The sequence below is a fragment of the Erithacus rubecula genome (genome assembly GCF_903797595.1).
Source record: "Erithacus rubecula genome assembly, chromosome: 3".
Lineage (NCBI taxonomy): Eukaryota > Metazoa > Chordata > Aves > Passeriformes > Muscicapidae > Erithacus > Erithacus rubecula.
This window is the reverse complement of record NC_136689.1, coordinates 89,803,897-89,822,491: the sequence shown is the minus strand read 5'-3', so window position 1 is coordinate 89,822,491 and position 18,595 is coordinate 89,803,897. Positions and strand designations below refer to the sequence as shown.

General features: G+C 37.9%; 1 protein-coding gene across 3 annotated transcripts in view; it reads left to right on the top strand.

The window, feature by feature from the left end:
- Window positions 1-18,595, top strand: part of CARMIL1 (capping protein regulator and myosin 1 linker 1) — a 186,513-nt gene that overhangs the window by 109,485 nt on the left and 58,433 nt on the right. For all 3 annotated transcript variants that reach the window (XM_079301418.1, XM_079301417.1, XM_079301419.1), the window contains 6 exons: window positions 4,137-4,206; window positions 8,427-8,508; window positions 9,798-9,897; window positions 9,985-10,039; window positions 15,229-15,401; window positions 17,684-17,752. In XM_079301418.1, the coding sequence (XP_079157544.1) occupies window positions 4,137-4,206; window positions 8,427-8,508; window positions 9,798-9,897; window positions 9,985-10,039; window positions 15,229-15,401; window positions 17,684-17,752 (549 nt within the window). The remainder of the gene's footprint in view (window positions 1-4,136; window positions 4,207-8,426; window positions 8,509-9,797; window positions 9,898-9,984; window positions 10,040-15,228; window positions 15,402-17,683; window positions 17,753-18,595) is intronic.

Sequence of the window (18,595 nt, the reverse complement as noted above, 5' to 3'; positions counted from 1 at the left end):
ATTTTCAGATGTGAAATTTAAAAGTGTGTTTTAAAGTCAAGATAGGCCTAGATGGATAAGTCCAGTCTAGATAGGTCATCCTGTGATTCAGGCAGAATACTGTTGTTTATTTGGATTAATTAAAGATAGGGCTTTTTTCAAGGTGTCATGCATTAAAATATGCATAACCTTATCTGTAGCAGACACCTAGGCATGTTCGCAATCGTAGTATGGATATAGGTGCATGGATGTATCCTTGTGTGGTTGGGAGCTTGCCCACTGAGGGAGAACAGGGAAGGGGAATGGGGAGTATCCAATGGACAGGAGTTGACGGCAAAACTGGAGATGTGGAATATAAAGAGTAGTTAGTGAGAATGAGATAGAAAGCTTTTGTTGCACCCTGGAGGAAGCTAAGGGAGGGAAGAGTGACAAGTGCAACAGCAGAAAGAGCATGTAGTTTTGGAGTATTTTTATTTGATGCAATTCAGTATTGAAGAGGGCAGTACAATATCACAGAATCACAGAATGGGACAGGTTGGGAAGGACCACAGTGGGTCATTGTGTTTAACCTCCCTGCTTAAGTAGGGTCATCCCAAAGCACATGGCACAGGATTGTGTCCAGACAGCTCTTGAGTATCTCCAGTGAGGGAGACTCCACAACCTCTCTGGGCAACCTGTTCCAGTGCTTGGACACTTGCACAGAATATAAATTCTTCCTGGTGTTCAGGTGGAACTTCCTATGCATCACTCTCTGCCTGTGGCCTCTTGTCTTGTTCCTTGGCACCTCCAAGAAGAACCTCATGGTTGAGTCAGATGCACTGGATTGAAATCCATATTCTACTGGAGGAGTCATTTTAGCTGTGATCTTTCATTTTGTTCTATGTGATGCTCTTGATTGTTGTTCTGCTTGCTCAGACTTTGCCAGTATTAGGAAGATGTGGTACAGGCGTGTATTCAAACAGAAGCTGATTTTTTGGAAACATGGCTGATTCAGATTAATTAGAGCTGTTGATCCTGTGGTGGAGGGCAGCAGGGAAGAAAAGCAAAGATAGATTTGATTTCTACAGAAGACAATATTGGCTTGAGAGGAAAAAGAAAATAGTGTAGTACATTAAATGTATCCCCAGAAATTAGGAAAGGTGAGAAGCACCAAACATTAAGGTTCATTAAGGTTCTCTTCTTGTCATGTTGGGTATCTCTTATGGTGTGAGAAATTTTAGGAGGTGAGTGCTGTACAATTGCCTGTACTCATAAAAGATGTTTTTATATTAATTTATCCCAAAAACTTGGGACTCTGCCTGTCAGCTGGGCAGCAAATAGTATCTTCCTAGTCCTTTTGAATCAAAATATGCATTAGCGAAAAACTGCTGCTGGTAATGTTTAAGATAATCTGGCTCAATTTGGCTGAATTGGGTTGGAGGGAGTTACTTGACTGACTGGTGTTGGTGGAAGTAAACAGGCAGTGATGGGGAGCATAGGATGAGCTGAGAGCAGAAAGCTCTTTCACTAGCACAGAAAGCTTCAGGGAAAATCCAACTGGGTGGGAATGGTCTCAAAGCATCCATGTCACTCTCAGCTGTCTGGCATTTTGGCCTGGACTGCTTTTGTTCTGGTGACAGCATTCACCTCTGCCTAGGAGGTAGTACAGAAGCTGTTAGTACTTTTTGGTAATTTCTGTGATGTCTTTTTCTGTGACCTAAATTTTTCATTCAGTTTGAGCTGAATATGTCACAACACTACAGAGGACTTTGATCTGCAGAACACCTTGCTTTACCTCTCAAACCCTACATGGCTTCACTAATCCACTTCAAAAATGTCCTGTGGGTGTTAATCTGGTGTTAAAAGGACTGAGGATGTTTATTGTAGGACAACTGCTTAGCCTTTTGTGCTTAATTTCAACAAATTACAAAACTTCTCCAGAACCATCAAGATCACAATGTTGGTTAAACACAAGAAGATAGAAACACTTTTTTTCAGGCAGACTTAGTTGTTATTGCCAAGGCTGCAAGAGAGATGGCTCCAGGAAGGAAAAATTTAAATACTATGGTGTATCAAAATAGTAATTTCCTGGCATTATACATCAGCCTATGTCAAAAAGTTTTTGGAGTTGGAGCTGTCCAGTGACAGAGGAGAAGTTCCTGGTTTGTGTCTGTGACCCAGAGGTCACCAAGTTGAATGTGTGATTCAGGATCAATCAAGAGAAAAAAGACAGAGATAAAATGCAGATTCCTGACACCCTAAGTTCCAAATTCCCCTATTAATTGCTATTTGATTTCTTTATGGGCTCCCTTTAGCTCTACATGGTATGTTTAATTGCATGTGCTAACTCAGGGAGTTTAAAGATAATGGTTAATCAGTGCAGCCTGTGAAGGACATGAACTTGCTTGGACAGTGTAAATCAAATCTTTCAGGGAGCAGGCTTGCTGATAAAGCTGTACTATGAGGATGCCATGTGGTGGGTGGGGAGAGGGTATACCTTGTACATAGGTAATATAGTTAATGTTCCATTGCAGCTCACTCTTTTTTTCCACCATTTTAAACTGAGGCAGTTTGTACCCTTGTCCTAATTGAAGTGTAAGTTGGCATTTTTGTTGATTTTACAGACATTGCCAAAAATTGTATTTTGGTCTGTCAGTGTTGTAACAAGACAAGTTTCTGATATGTTTCTCACGCAAATGCTAATTACAAGGCCAATTCTTGTATTCTGCATCATGCACAGTTGATAAGACCTCTCCATGTGTTGCCATGGGTGTGATTTAAACACAGTGGTCAAGTATAGGTATAATCTGCCTTCAGGCCCTTTGAAGGCAGATTTTCACAACAAAGAATTGAGAAACAGGAGGATTTTCTTAGGGAAGAAGTTAGGGAAGAAACCCTTTTTCTTCTGTGAGAAGTGTACAACTGAAGCAGCACTGTGTCTCTTCTTTTAATCTGCATTTTTTATGCTTGCACTGTATTTCTTTATTTCCTGGAAATGTTTAGGAAGCTCTTTGCAAACTAACCATCAGCCAAACTGACTGAATAAAAAGCATGTCTCAGTAAGAAAGATAGACAAGATCATAAAAAAGTTTGTGAGAACTGGGGCTTTCACTTCCCTCCCTTCCCCCTTTATATTAATAGCTTAAGTAAATAAGCACAAGTTATTAATAGGGAAGGTCCAATTAAACCTTCAGGACTGAAGATATAGATAAGTTTAAATGAAAAACCTGCCCAAGGCACGCACATTTCAAATGTAGCTTTGACACACTGCTTGCATAGCAAGTGTGTAGACAAATGGCTCATCAGAAGGGGCTGTTTTTTATCTCCATGTATCAGTCACTTGGTTAGCTGCTTTTGGCTGAAATGAAGTTGGAGAAGGAAGTCCTTCTGTTTCTCTGTTCAATTATTAATTGAAAGCTGCATCTACACTGAAGATATTAGAAGATAAACACAGATTTTGTTTGTTTCTTATCTATTACACATACTGTTGTGCTTTCTGATTTGACAGTATTAATATAAGCGTGATATTAACACTAACTTTGAGATGTGGAAACAAAGTTCTGTAAAACTTTATAAGTGGATTTATGAAAACCTTAATGTGTTACTTCACGTGTCTGCCAATCTGCCTAAAGGCAAAGGATACCATTGCCTGGGAATATAATTTTGAAATCTGTAAATACTTGTTGGGTTGTGAAAGTGGAGAATTTTGTGATAATGAACATGCTCCAGTCTTTGAGTGTTACAGGCATTGTGCCTGACTGAAGTGGATGGCTGCATGGCATCATGTGTATTTTTAAAAGCCTAACTTTTCCTAGATTTTAGGAAAATCTGAGAGCTCATATGGTTGGTTGTATGACAGAACACTCCATTTATAATCATTTGGTACTCTTTGAAAGCAAATGTTGAAGAAAATGTATCTCTGATGAATGTTATTAAATGTTGTTGGTGCATTAGAGTTTCTTCATTAGCCTTGCTTCCCTACAGTTTTTGAAGCTCCTGGAGTGTTCTGAGTGTGGCAGGCTTGTGCTGCCATTGTAATTTAAGAAATACCTGCTCAGCTGGTGTTGTTTTGAAATGCATCTTTGTATTATATGTGTATTATCCTGTGATCACTTAGATGACAATGTAAAGCTACCCTTTATTTTTTTTAAAAGAGTTCTAAAATTGATCTTTTTCAGAGCGCTCTTATTAGGCCTGGCTTGCAATCACAATCTGAAGGAGGTATCTTTAGACCTCAGTAGCTGTGAGGTAAGGAATATTTATTAGGATGTGATAAAAATATGCAATGATGAAGCTTTAGAGTTCCTGTGAAATCCACTGGGCAAGGTATTCCCTCTGTAGTCAAAAGTTGTGGGAAAGGTAGAGCTCAGAGATGCACTTATGGTAAAAGTTAGGATGTGTGTTACAGCATCCTAAATAATGAGCACAGAGGTTCAAAGCACCTGATTAGTAAAAGCCTGTGTGCAGTGCAGCTGTACTACACACAGAGCCAGCCTGTTGAGTGCTTGGCAGCTTCTGCTCTCTGGTGGTGTGATTAGCAGCAGGATTTTCCAAGGTGCCCAAATCTGAATGGCTCAAAGGAAGTTGCATGCCCTGAAGGCATGTCTGTGGTTTGATTGTCTTCCTTCAGAACCAAAGACATGCTTCCTTCTTCTGCAGGTTTACTTTTTAACCTTGGGAAAAATTCCATTTTCTAATCAATTAATCAATTCAATCCAATAAGGAACTTTGGTAAAAGTTATTAACATAAGAAGCACTGCAAAAGTGGCCTCAAGAATAAATAAGAACAATTGTGGCAACTGATTTGCCTTGTTTCCTCTTGCCTCCCTGTGCTTTGCTGTGCACTCTGTTTCCCAGGATTGCCCCTACTCTTGCAGAGCCATTCCTGCATGGTTATAGCAGAATGAGACAAGATCAGACACAGCCCCAGGGAACCACTTGAGGCAAAGTCATTTTGTAGAGAGCTCTGTGGTGGACTTTTGCCAAAACCAACATAAACCAGTTTAGGCTCAGACCTTCTCTGACTTCCCCGTTTTTAAGCCTCCCATTTGTTAGACATTTCCAAGGCTATCTGAGTATTAACTGTTCTAGAAGTGCCTGCAAATGCAGTGATTTCCCTTTAAGCAGAAAACATGCAATATTGATAACCATGTTGAAGTGCAGTAATTCTTGCCTTTAGGCTTGTGGTCAATTGCTTTTGGAATGTGCACAGATTTCCTGATGAAGAAAAAAACAAATCATTGTGAAGGCATATCATAGTTTTTGATATTTTAGACTCTTTTGGAGAACAGTATTACTTTGAAGAGTGCTACATGTAAATTCCAAATAGAGAAACTTTCAAGTCAAGTACATATGCTTCTGACTTCTGAGTAGAAGGATCAGATGGATGATAATTTGTCTTTCAGAGGAAGGAAGGAAAAGGGAGGAGTAATTAATGTAATAAAAATTAAGTCTTATGATCGTAGCCTTAAATGAATAAATCAATAAAACACAAATGCAAGTAATGAGAGTATTAGCATGTAAATCAACAAGGGCTGGCAGGAGAGAAAATATTACCCTTCCATGAAACAACACCCAGGATGGGATGTGAAAGAGCTCTTTGAGGGCAATGACATTTATTGGACATGAAATCACGTAGTCACGGCTGGCTCTTGTGACAGAAAGGAAGGAATCCTGCCCAACTCAGAGTTGCATCCCTGTAGCTGGTCCCTCCAAATTGACAGCACTTCCTTAGACCCTTCCATTAACATTTTTTTCCCATCACTGAGCTTTATCCATTCTCATGTGCTTTGGAAAGAAGCAATGCTTCCACCAGCAGGGAAGTTGATGTGCTGGCAGCTGGGAGTGCTCTCAGCATCCTGCTCCACCTCTCCCTGGCCCTCTGGGATCTGGGCAGGGTAACCTACACCCAGAAAGAGAGTGCTGGGAAGCTTGGAGCCAGTCACCACTACACCCAGTTCCTGCAAGCACACACTGCTAGGGGGCTGTAAAGCTGATTCTTCAGCTTTGCCCTTTTCTTTCCTATGTCAGGCAACCTGGACTGAAGTGTGGAAGGATAAATCCTTCCCTGTCCCACCATTTTTCATTTGCTCCCATAATTTTATGGTATATTATCTCCAAGCTTAATCATTTTATATTGCTTATTTGGTTGTTTTTTTTTTTCTTTTCTAATTATTTTTTACTATGAAAATTACATTTTTATTTCTACCTGCTCAGCACTGATGTATTTCACTCTTTTCCCTTCTGCTTCCCTTAGCTTGGTCACTGTGTAAGTACCCTCCATGCTTTACCTTAATTGTTAAATCAGTAAGCAGCTTTGTTTGCCCTTGCCATATTGGTAGCTCATAGCTTTGAACACACTTGGCATTTTTTGATTGTAGAAGGGTTATTCTTCATTTTCTGCAAAAGAGCTTTTCTTTGTAGTCTCAGAAGTATGTCATATAGGAGCTGTTGCAGAGGGTCTTTTTGCCCATATCAGTCCACGTTGACAAGCAGCACTTCAATTCATCTCTGCATATATATATATGTTTAAGTGTATAATATTTTAGCACATTTGCAGCAAATTGTGATCCTAAAAGCAGAGCTTTTGTCATCACTGTCAGATTAAATAGATACCACCATTTGTGCTTATGAAATGTTTATATATTTAAAGTTTTGAATGGAGAATTATCTGATACAAGATTGAAAGCTACTCCTGAAAAATTGTCCACTTCAGCCCTCAGAGTATATATAGCCATAAACATTTGGATTCTATTGTGAGTATAATTTTAGTGTATAGAACTTTACCTTGCCAACAACCAATCCAGTTCCACGTATGATCTGCCACCTCCACAGATTCTGCAATAGTGGATGTGACACTGTGTAAAAGGGTTGCCTTGTGGTGATCCACAATGAGAGAGCAGCACAAAGACAAACTGAATGATTTTGGCTTTCATACAGCAAATGCTATAAATGCTCTTGCCAAAATAAAGTTGAGTTAAATTTGCAGCACTTCTGGCCCAAATGCAGCCTGTAATATGACTACTTTTTGAGAGGATGAGGTGAAGGGTAGGCAGGCTTTGATTTATAGAGAGGAGGAAAGGTGCCTTATGTTCTGTATTCCTACAATCCAGATGTGATTTATGATTTAGGTGTTATCTTTGACCACCATTCTCCAAATGCTCAGGTCAAGTTATTCAGCTGCTTGTTAACCCATCATATATCTCAAACTTTCAAAAAAATGCCAAATAAAGTCTTTATTGGAAAATGCTTCTAGAGAAGGCATTTGAGGATCTTTAATTATAGCATGGATAAAAGTTGACGGTCCACAGAAATATCAGCAGGTTGACTCAGGATATTTACCCAAATAAGTCAACTAGGTAAAATATCACACAGTTTTTATGCACAGGAGGTGAAAAAGCTTTGAAGAGGTTTGAAAAAGCTTTCCATTCTTTTTGAAGCAAATAAAGTGAAAATAGAAAATGTAAAAATAAAATTTCTGTAGAATTTTTTCCCACTTTAGCTAAAGTCTTTTACTGGGGGGCGTCTAAAAAGTGAAATGCACCTTATATAAATATGCATAGCTGCAAAAAATAAGAAAATTATTTGCTCCTTTGGAAAAAAAAGGTTGTGTTAATTCAGTAGCATTAGTAAATAAGTGTGTAAGATTTCATAACTTTAATTCTTAATGTTGATGTTTTCTCCTAGAACATTTCATTGATTCTTCATTAAATCCTATGATTTTTTTATAGTCATGTAATATTTCAGAATAATAATATCATAATTAATACTTTGCAGCCAGACATTTTTGTTATTGTTGCAATTGTTTTCTTTTATTGCTATTTCTTCAGTTAAGAATAACTATTGCTGTTTTCTCTTGTTTATGGTCTTTTATGGCTGTTTTACAAATGGATTATTTGAATTCTCTTTTCAGCAACAGGGAGGCATAATTTAATAGAGGTTTTTTTAATCTGTCTCCCGCTTATCTTTGAAGTGGGTGCCTTAGCATTGTGCTAAGAGCTGGAAGAAGATGCTCACTGTAAGGCCTGACTATAATGGAGTTCAAGGGTGCCAGTGTTGCAAGCTGGTCTAAGTTTATTTTTTCTTTTTTATCACCAGACTCTAGAAATGTCCTGAGCCATTCATGTAGAGAATGCTCACCCCAATCCTTCAGGCAGTGCCCAGCACAAGTGCTAAAGGATTTGCTGTGTTTAACCATTTAAGTATTTTCCTGATTTTAAGGCTGAGAGGTAGTTTCAAGAGAAAGGAAAGAGAGTCCCTTTTCTCAATTATATGCAATTGCTGAGAGTAAGGATGGGAGCAGTAGGAATGTGTGCACAGGCTGTCATTTTGATGTCTATAACTTCTTCTGTTGCTGTTGTTTTTGCCGCTGCTAGTGCCTTCTGTATTCACAAAGCTCCTACCACTGTCTTCTGTGTGATCTTGAAACCATAACTAGTTTGCAAAAATGGATGATGTTTTGTCTCTAGTTAAGATCTGGAGGTGCACAAGTCTTGGAAGGATGCATAGCAGAAATACACAATATCACCAGCCTAGATATTTCAGACAATGGTAAGTACACAGAACAGAATTGGAGGGTCCTGTGAGTCAAGAATTGTTTTTTGTTTCAGCTCACAGTGTGACAAGGATGGTTCCTCTTACTTTGTGATAATTGGTCATGTTGGTTATGGAAATATCTCAGACCAAGACCTTTTAGTCAGAAACATTGAAAGACTAACTATACCCTCAAAAGTTTGTTGTTTGAGATCAGTATAACACAGCAGAATAAAATCATGGCACCAAGCTCATATTAGATTCAGAGTAAATTTGGTTTAAGTAGAAGAGGATGAGAAGCTGAATGAGAATTGGAAGTGCAGTGAAAGAATAAAGGGAAAGGTCTGGTAGAGAATGAAGCTGAGGGGGAAAATTTGGAGCAAAGTTAACAGCTTCAGGTCAGAAGAGGTCTGCTTGAGTCTTTGGAGAAGTCTTGTAAATATTTCTGCTTTGGAGAGTCTGTGCTTCCTAGCACAGATATTCCTGGGATACAAGCTGGCTTCTCATCTTGCAGATTCAAGGTGTAGATGTGTAAACTGGAAGAATTCCCCTGCTGTGTTTGCCCCTCTATCAACTAAATGCAGAAATATTTCAGAAACAGATTCCCAGTACAGTGGAATGCCCAAAAAGTGTGGGATGGACAAGGGAAAAGCTTTGAGAGCTACTGATTCAGTCCAATTGTGCAAAAAGATTTATTTTCATAAATAGGGATAGATATTTGATATCTAAATTATGCTGTGAATCTGAATTCTAATTCATTGTAATCTAGCTAGTGGACTCCTCAAATACTGAAGTTATTTTTCTTTTACTCAGAAGTAGCATAAAATTTGCCTTGTTTTTCAGGTCACTTTATTCATAGTCTGTTATGTTAGCATTTTTGCAGGCTTTTGAAGGTTTTGAAATACTGTTGGTACACAGCTCTACTAAGACTTAATAGTGATTAGCATTTTTCAGAATTCTCCAAGGAGCTTCAAACTCTGCCTGACATTGCAAGGAACTACCCTTGGGTGGTTGAACTGTGGATAAGGGACTGAATTATCTTCTGTGCTTCTGAGAGGTGCTTTTAATAACTGATTAGCATGGAGATTTAAAGGGTTTATTTTAGAGAAAGTATTTATTCTCATAGAAAAGCAGAGGCACTAATGAGAAAAAGATTTAAAGATAGAAGAATGGAATTTTTTCTACACATTTTGGATATTAGTACACTGATATAATTACTTGAATGAATATAGCATCAATAATAGGACCTGGTCTAGATCTTTTGTGAAAATGTATTTTAATTCCTAATCTAATCTGATTCTTTACAGGCCTAGAATCTGATCTCTCAACCCTTGTAGTCTGGCTTAGTAAAAACCGATCGATAAGACACTTGGCATTAGGCAAAAACTTTAACAACATGAAATCCAAGTAAGGACTTTCTTTCTTTTAAAAACCAAGACAATGAATGAGGACAAACTGCTGATTTCATCATCTTCCTAACTTTTCTTCCCTCAGAAATCTCACTCCAGTACTTGATAATTTAGTTCAGATGATTCAAGACGAGGATTCAGTGAGTATCTCTCTGCCTACTATCATCGTGTGTATTTGTACTCTCACAGTCTATTTCGATAATTTTCTTCCCTGTGTTAATTTGCTGCATAAAATTTGACCACAACCCTGCACAGATACATCCAACATTTTGGTTTTGGTTTTTTTTCAGGTTGTAGTTTGGATTAACTTGTGGCATGTAGGTGAACATTTTCTGAGGGTAGTCTTAGGATCTGTGGTTGTTGAAAAATATTAGCTTTAAATAGTTGGATGTGTGTAACTTAGTTTTTAGGTCTAAATTATACAGCCCTTTGGGCACAAATTTTCAGAACTTTTGTGTCCTGATAGAAGATTACAGTGGTAGTGTTCTCAATAATAATAATGGGTTTTTTTTAACTTATGGAATGCATGATTTCCTGATAGTTGTTCTTTGTCATTAACATTTTCTTTTACTGCTTGACAAAATGCAAGGTCACTGCAGTGATCTCTCAGAACCCCTTCCTTCTTCAAAAGATGCAAATAAAGCATTCACTGTGCTGTTTTTTATTTTCTTAGTCATGGGAACAATTTCATAAAACCTTTTCAGAGTACCTTGCTGGGATGCTTGCCCACTATATTAATTTCCACACTCTTTTGTGATTCTGAAAGACTTTTGTGGTTGCCTTTGTGTTCTTGCCTGTTCTTGGCATCCTGGTTTGGTTAGAATGGCAACTTAAGATGCTCTGTTACTCTCATGCTTGTCAGTCTTTATTTGTCTACTCTTAGTTCTTTTTATTCCTTAATTTCCTGTGCAAGTACCAAGCAAGCTTTCCTCATTCTCCAGAGACAGCCTACTGTAGACTCAGGTTGTCTGCACACCTGCTATTTCCTCTTGTCTTTATTGTCTCACCTCCAAGCACATTCTCCATAGTAACTGCTTGGCTATCTTCTCCTCCCATCTGTGTCTGTATCCTGGCAGTTTTAGCCAGGATTTCCAATGTCTCTTTCCTTGCAAGGTCATTAGACTCATATTCCATGTTCCCTTTTTCTTAGTTCTTAATTGTATTTATTAAATTAGATTTATGAAACTACCCCTCTATGCTCTTTCTGTCCTCTTAAATGAGGTTAGTGGTACTGGTGTTTCTTGATTCTGTGCCTTTCTCCACAGTTTATTCTTTAAAACATGGGATGTCAGTGTGATGTGATGAAGTTCTGCATGCAGATACCAAAACCTGTAATGAAAGCACCTTACTGAAAGTCCTTGTTTGCACAAGTTAGATGTAGGGTTGTGCTAAGTAGTGTATGGGTGGAAATGTGTTACTTCTTGTACCTAACTAGCCTTTTTGTTTTGTGCTGTGTGACCACCTCCTTCTACTCTGTAAATGAAATGCTGCAGGACTGCCTTCCCCTTCTCTCCTTTTCCTTTTGATCCTGTACTGAGGGGTTTCATTTAATCAGATAGCACCTGCTTCTTCTCTCTGGGCATTTGTCTCTGTCCTGCCCTGTTTCTCATGCTTATCCTTTCACAGCTGTCCTGAAGAACTGAATCACAAGCAAATGTAATTTAGTATGTTGTCTATTTCCATTATTCCTTTGTTCTGTTGCAGGTGAACATTTCTTCCCACTCAGACCATATCCTAAAACTCCTTGTCAATGCATTCTGTGTCCCTTTAGTACCCAAATCACCTTCTCAAACACGCTGTTGGGGTTTTTTCCCCTATTTCATGACTCTCCTTTTCATGCTATCTTATCTTAAGGACAAAAATTTCAACTTTCACTGTTTTATTTCTATTTAAAGTGCTACAGCCTTCTGTTTATTTTTCCTGGCTTCTGTTTTCGAAGCCTCCAGGTCATTGGAAAAAGTAGCTACTAAATTTGGTATATATCACTCTTGCAGCTCTTTCTTCTTTGCATCATTGGCTTCCATTTCTTGTATTCCTTTTCAGCCTGTGGGTGATATCATTTGTTGTTCCACTTTCTACCTTTTACACTATTTACTGGTCAGATGTGCTCCTGTAATTCTTACCCACCACGTTTTCCTGACCTAACCTACACAATGTATACTTATGCTGTTTTCAAATAGTGTTATAATAACAACAATTCACCAAAAAAGTCCTTCTATTTAGATACTTAAAATAACTCTCTCTCCTTCATGCCTTGCATTAACATTTGGGTTATAGCATATGATCCTTTTGGGGTTACCCTGCCAGTTCTTTCCCCATATTCTTTTCTCTTGTTAATCCACTTCAGTGAAGGAATCTGGGGTTTTTTTCTGTCTCATCAAGCACTAAAACCAGCATGAACCATCTCCTAGCAGCAAAAGAGTTGAGGACAGACACTGTAGCACTGTGGGAAAAATGTGGTGCAGAAAGCTGCCTAGGATTGTCCTTACTGTATCTCAATGCTTAGAAAATTATTTTAAGTCTCTAGGTATTTTGATTTGGTTTTGAATCTTAAATGGAGTGGTCCTCATTCTACCAAGAGTACACATGTGCTGCCATAGGACATTAAAAAATTAAGATGCAGTTGGAGACACCAAAGTGTGATGCTGCCTAGAGCAAACACTATGATTTTAGGGCCACTCATTGTCTGCATGGAAAGCTGAAGCAAGAGATTTTAATCTGAAACAATCATCTCTAAATGCTTCTTTTCATGTATTTATGCACACTTTAAATAGCTCTGTTGCTGTGTTAATGTGAGTCATGAGTAAAATTATTTAAACAATCAGCTTGCCTCTGATTATTAAAATAGAATGATATCCAAGTGTAATTCTGCACAATTTAAAAGCAGTAGTAGTAAACTACATAGCAGAACTTCAGAGGTGTTTTATATAAACAAAAATGTAATTTTTAGATTCATTTTTTGAGCTCTTTTAATGTCTTTTTTATTTAAGTAGGTGCTAAATTGTGCAAACTATTATAATGTATTCTTACTGTGCCATTCCTTTACTTGTTGCAAAAACTGATGCTACATTGATGGTACACAGTCTTGTTAATCAGAGTGGTAATCATTCCTGCATAGCTGCAGTGAATTTCTGGTGATGAATACATTAGTTGTTATTTCAGTGTTTGGTGCAGAATTGGCTTTTTCAGGGTTTTTACAGCATTTTTGTTCTTAGGAAAAACAAATCTACCTTGATTTAATTCTTAGAGTTTTTTCCAGCTAAATCAATGAATAAAATCATACAATTTCTCTTCCTTAAAAAGATTGTGTTTTAAGATAACTTCTCTGTATTGGCAAAATACCTGTTTTATGCAGCAGGAACACTGAAAGTGCTCCTCAGGCTTCTGTTTTCTCAACATCTAGCTAAAACTATTAAATAGTGAAAAGAGATATGCGTTTGTAGAGTATTGCCCATATTTATGGGAGATTTGATTTTGATGTTTCCTTTTTTTGTTGTTGTTGTTTCATTTGGGTTTTTTGACATAGTGATCAGATAAGTTAATGGTGCATAGCTGTCAATCCTTATAGAACACAGGACAGAAGTGTTTTCAGTCATACTGCTTCATCAGAGTGTTGGAATTCAAGAAGTTTCCTGGGAGGATATTTGAGATTGAGAAAAATTATATGGGAGGGATCACCTGCAGCTCAGTTACTCCAATGCCCATTTCCAAAGTGACACATGAGAAACAGAAGCAATGTCCCATTCACAAGTTTATTGCTGATTTCTCCTAGTGCTGCATGGTTCTGCTTTACCAGGAATCTGTCAGCAAAAGGGCTTCTCAGACTTCTGTCAAGAGCCCTTAAGTGCCATTCTAAATGTGATGCTAACATTTTTATGCTAATATTGCTTTTAAATTCTTAATAATTCTTTACTGTACTTCATGTCATGCAATAAAATTGAAAAACAGATTAAGGGCATTAGCATAGTAATTTAATAACTTCCATTTAAAATAAAACCAGCATGTGGCTTATTTTATTGTTAGACTTTTTAATTATAAGCCTGCTGGGCCTCCAAATTTTTGTGCTTTTCCTCATTAGTAACTGCATTTCTTAATCTTGCAAGTTTTTTTGGTTATCACTGAAATCCAGTGGTGTCTGGAGGGTAGGATCCCATTGTATGGCAGGTATGGTGCAAGCACCTTGGACCCTGGAAGGTGGGCACAGTTTGGATGGTTTATTTTCATTGATCTAAACTTCAGGATCTAACATAAATGCTGTGTCTGTTTCTTAAGAGATGTTGGTTTTCCTATGCTGGCAGTTCAGGGATTTTAGGCTCAGAAAGTTCATCCTCCAATATGAGCCTAAGTGTCTGTGTAATGACAGTACACTCCTCTGTGTGGACTCACACTTGAGCAGGGGAAATGTTCCTCATCATCCCCAAAGACAAATTACACTTTTAGGGGCTGTAATAACCATGCAAAGCATGGGAATAGATTTACTGTGGTACTTGATCTCTTGCTGTTGAGTGTTGGGGGCATTGAGAGTGGATGAAATGTGATCATTTTTAGAAAAGGTTTTTTTAAGGGTTGGAGTGTAACTTGCTGGAGCCAAATAAGGTAGTTTCAGCTTAATGTGCTGCATAAAAAACAAAGTTAATGAAAGATTTTTTTTTTAGTTATGGATGTCAAAACACCATTGCTAATTATTAATTTACTTATTCTAATAGATACTCAATACTGCTTTGAATTTCAGACCTGCTACAGTTTTATCTTTCCTCCAAAAGTCCATGCCCTTTGTTGAAGGAACAGATATGCAAAATCACTCTTAAAGTTGAAGTAACAATAGAAAACACTTTAAGGAAACTGTGTTTTAACAGTGCTTTGGACTTTAATTTGCCCTTGGACAAATCTCTAAGCCTGAGGGAGAGAAGGGGAGTGGTAGATACTTTTATTTCTCACTGAAAATGTGAATGCTGGTTAAGCAAAACCCTCTGGACACTAGAAGTTGTCTTGTGAAGCTGGTTGTTGTTATCTTGCCTTTTTGTAGGGTTTTCATTGTATTCTGTAGCACTTAGGAAATTGGAGGCACTGCCACTTAAAAATAATTTTTTCACAGGGAGTTAGAACTTAATCTGCTTGTGTGCATATGTTTGACACCTGTGCTGTAAGTTATTGACTCCCAGTTTATCATGTGTTGTAGGATCTGCAGCAAACACAGAAATGACTCTTTGATGTTTACTGTCCTAACAGTCCCCAGGAGTTTGGGAAACTTTTAACTTCTTTTAGTTTGTGTTTGAGGAATGAGTGCATTATCAGTTTCTATTATCAGTGCTTTTTCTATAATCCACAGCCTCTACAGTCACTGTCCCTCGCAGATTCCAAGCTGAAGACTGAGGTCACCATCATTATTAATGCCTTGGGCAGCAATACTTCTCTCACAAAAGTGGATATTAGTGGAAATGCCATGGGAGATATGGGAGCGAAGATGCTGGCAAAAGCCCTACAGATTAACACCAAACTCAGGTAAGGGAAATCTATTTGCAGCAAGCAGTAGAATGGCCTAATAATACTGAAGTTGTTGGTTTATTCTCAATCTGTTTCTCTTCAGAACCTTTCTACGTACAGGTACTTAGGAGTGTCTTTATTTGGAGGGATTCTCATCCTTCTTTTTCTTAAAAGAAAGGAAAATAACAACAGAAAAACAAGAGAAGCAAGTTGTCCCTTCAAAAATATTTCCTTAGCTTAAACTGGGAAAATTTTCTACATTTGAGCAGAAAGACCTCTTCTTGGAATAAAAGATTTCTAAAATTTCTAGAATGACCGAAAAAATATTTACAGAGCTCCCTATTAATTAAATTTAATGTTCTTTTCAAAGCTGGGCCAACTTTAAAGCTATGTGAGGTTGCTCAGGGATTTGTCCAGGCAGGTTTTGAAGGTCTGCAAGTACCAAGATTCTGCAGTGTCCCTGGGAACTAAATTCTAGTGCTTAGCTACTCTCTTCTGTTCTCTCTTTTTTACTGGAGGCTTTCCCAGCAGACAAAATTCTGATGCTTGGGTAGGAAAGTGAAGTAAATTATTCTTTGTCTTCTGAAGTGTCAGTTTGTAGAACTGAGAGCATGTGGAATTCAGAATGGGAAACAGCATGGACCATCCATCCTTCCTTTCTCCCCTTCCTACCATGTTGATGGACCTTGGCATATCTTCTCTGCAACTTCATTTGCCCAGCAACTTCACTGCTTTTTAGCATGTCTGGCACTGATGGCTTGAGAGTATCACTTTTTTTCTATCCAGCATGTGTTTCACAAACAGTAAAAACTTTAAACAGCGCAAGTCTGGATGGGGACCTCTAAATATGTCACCCCCATCAGGAAAGATAATCCTCCCTCCTCCTTGTCAGACTGTGCAGATGAACCTCCCTCAGTGTATTGTCAGTGTAAAAGTACCACTTTTTACTTGGTTTCCAAGTACTTGTTCCCTGGAGGATAAGAAATTCCCTCCAACAGTCTTGGCTATTTTGTCCAGAGACAGGGATCCTCTGGCCTTTGTGTTGCTATGCCCAAACTGAATATTAAAAATGTCAAGAAAACACTGGAGGGATGCTTATGTTTATTGAATGTATTAACCTGAAATGACCACAATATCTGAAGAAACAAAGTTTTGATACATTTCAGGGTGGCAGACTGAAACGTTTCACAGTATGCTGAATGTCACAGTTGACATAACGTCACCACAGTCTGTGGTGTGAGTACAGACTGAATAATGCAATGGTAACTGGCTCTGCCAAAAGTGTTATAAAATGACACCCAGGTAGAAATATAAACACCCTCTCCAGTGGCAAAATACTCAATATTTGACCCTTAGCGTGTCTGATGTTTGCAGAGTGAGTGTAGAATCTCTCTTCCTCTCTTTCTTACCTTTAATCGAAAAAACAGAGGGATAATTCTGCAACAACAGAAGGATGTCAATGCTTGTGAAAACGTGCCATCTATCTTTTTTTTTTTCTCTTTTAAACACCAGAAATCTTTGTTTGGTTTTGTGCCTTTTTTTCTTTTTTTTTTTTTTTAAGAACAGCTACAACTGGTGCTGTAGCAGAATCAAGATTTATCTGCTTGTCTGTTTCTTCTGCCTACTAATGAGATCTTTGAACATGTGTTTGCAAATTGCCAGGCAGTCTGCTTGAGTGGTCTCAACTGGGGGAGGAGGGGGAGCCTTGATCACTCTTATCATTATTGTGTATTCAAAAGAGCTATGATTTATGCACCTAACCTAATGGTTTATATTGGCAGCTACTTGTGTTGCATGTGGAATCACATGAACAGTGTGATGAGCCTAGTGCAGGGTTGAATGCAAATTTTGGCCTCTGATCAGCATGAATTTTTATAAAATACACTTAACCTATATGGAACAGAGATTGACCAGTTACTGCAATTTTCTGTTTTTTCAGTATGGCCTTGCAAAGCAGATATTTGAACTTTGGTTTTGATGCTGTTCCTCAAAAGAGCAGGAATTGATGTCCAAATCTTTCTATTAATTATGTTTTAGAAAAGTAACGTACTTATGTTAATAATGGAAAATAGAGTAGAGTCCCCTTTAAAGTAAGGGAAACTGGATTTTGGGTATTTGTCCATAATTTCTGTAATTTCATGGATGTAGTACATAAGTAAAGACAAATTTTTACAGTGCTTCTCTCTGCAATTTCAAACATTCAACAATGAGTTATTTCAATATGCAAAGTTTTGTTTAAGATTTATTTGACCATTCTTGTTTAACATATATTTTTCTTTCCTCTTCCCACCACCTCTCAGAACTGTAATATGGGACAAGAACAACATCACTGCACAGGGCTTCCAGGACATAGCTGTGGCACTGGAAAAGTAAGTCTCAAGCAATTGAATGTCTGATGAAAAGGCCAAAGATCCTGAATGATCTGAACAACTGCAGTTCCCACCGCAGTCAATATGATCTTGAAGATGCTGAGTGCTCTCAGTTTTAAGCATCAGGATGTTTAATCTAAAGGAAAATTCATGACTTCACATCCTTCAAAACGATGGGAAGAGGCTCTGTGGCTCTTTCATCCATACACTGCTGTCAGCATTAAGGTCCTTGAGTTCTGCTCTTAGAGTTAAAATTCTGAATTTGGTAATATTTTTCCTTTTCTTCATTCTCTTGTGTTGGTAGTGTGCAGAAATTCTATTCTAGTGAATGAAGCTGTACATAATAACAGAAAATTACTGAAGTGGGCCTTTGTGGTCTGACTTTTTTTCTTTCCCTTAGCAAGTTGGAGCTAATAGTGATGATCTCAGGAAGTGCAGTTTTTCTTTGTAATTGCTGTGGTCTTGGTCATTTTGCTTCCATGAATTTGCTCACAGATGCAGCCATTACCAGTGATAGATGTTAAATTGCTTTCATCTCTCTCCATCTCCATCACATTTCTTTGTATGTTATTACTTTTCTTAAGAGAGAATAATTTCAGATTTAAATTAAGCAGCACTTGAAGTTTTTTCACATCATTAAATCCCTCAGACAGGAGCAAAGGCTCTCTTTAGAAAGTGAATGTACTCTACAATTGCTAGATTCTAGACAAGGTACCTTGTAAAACTGTATAACTGCTTATGGGAGTTTCTTAACCCTTGTAGGGGTCATGAGGCTAGAGCTTATAAAGTAACTTGTTTTATGAAACATTGTAGTTTATATACTCAGTTTTGAAAGGAATTCAG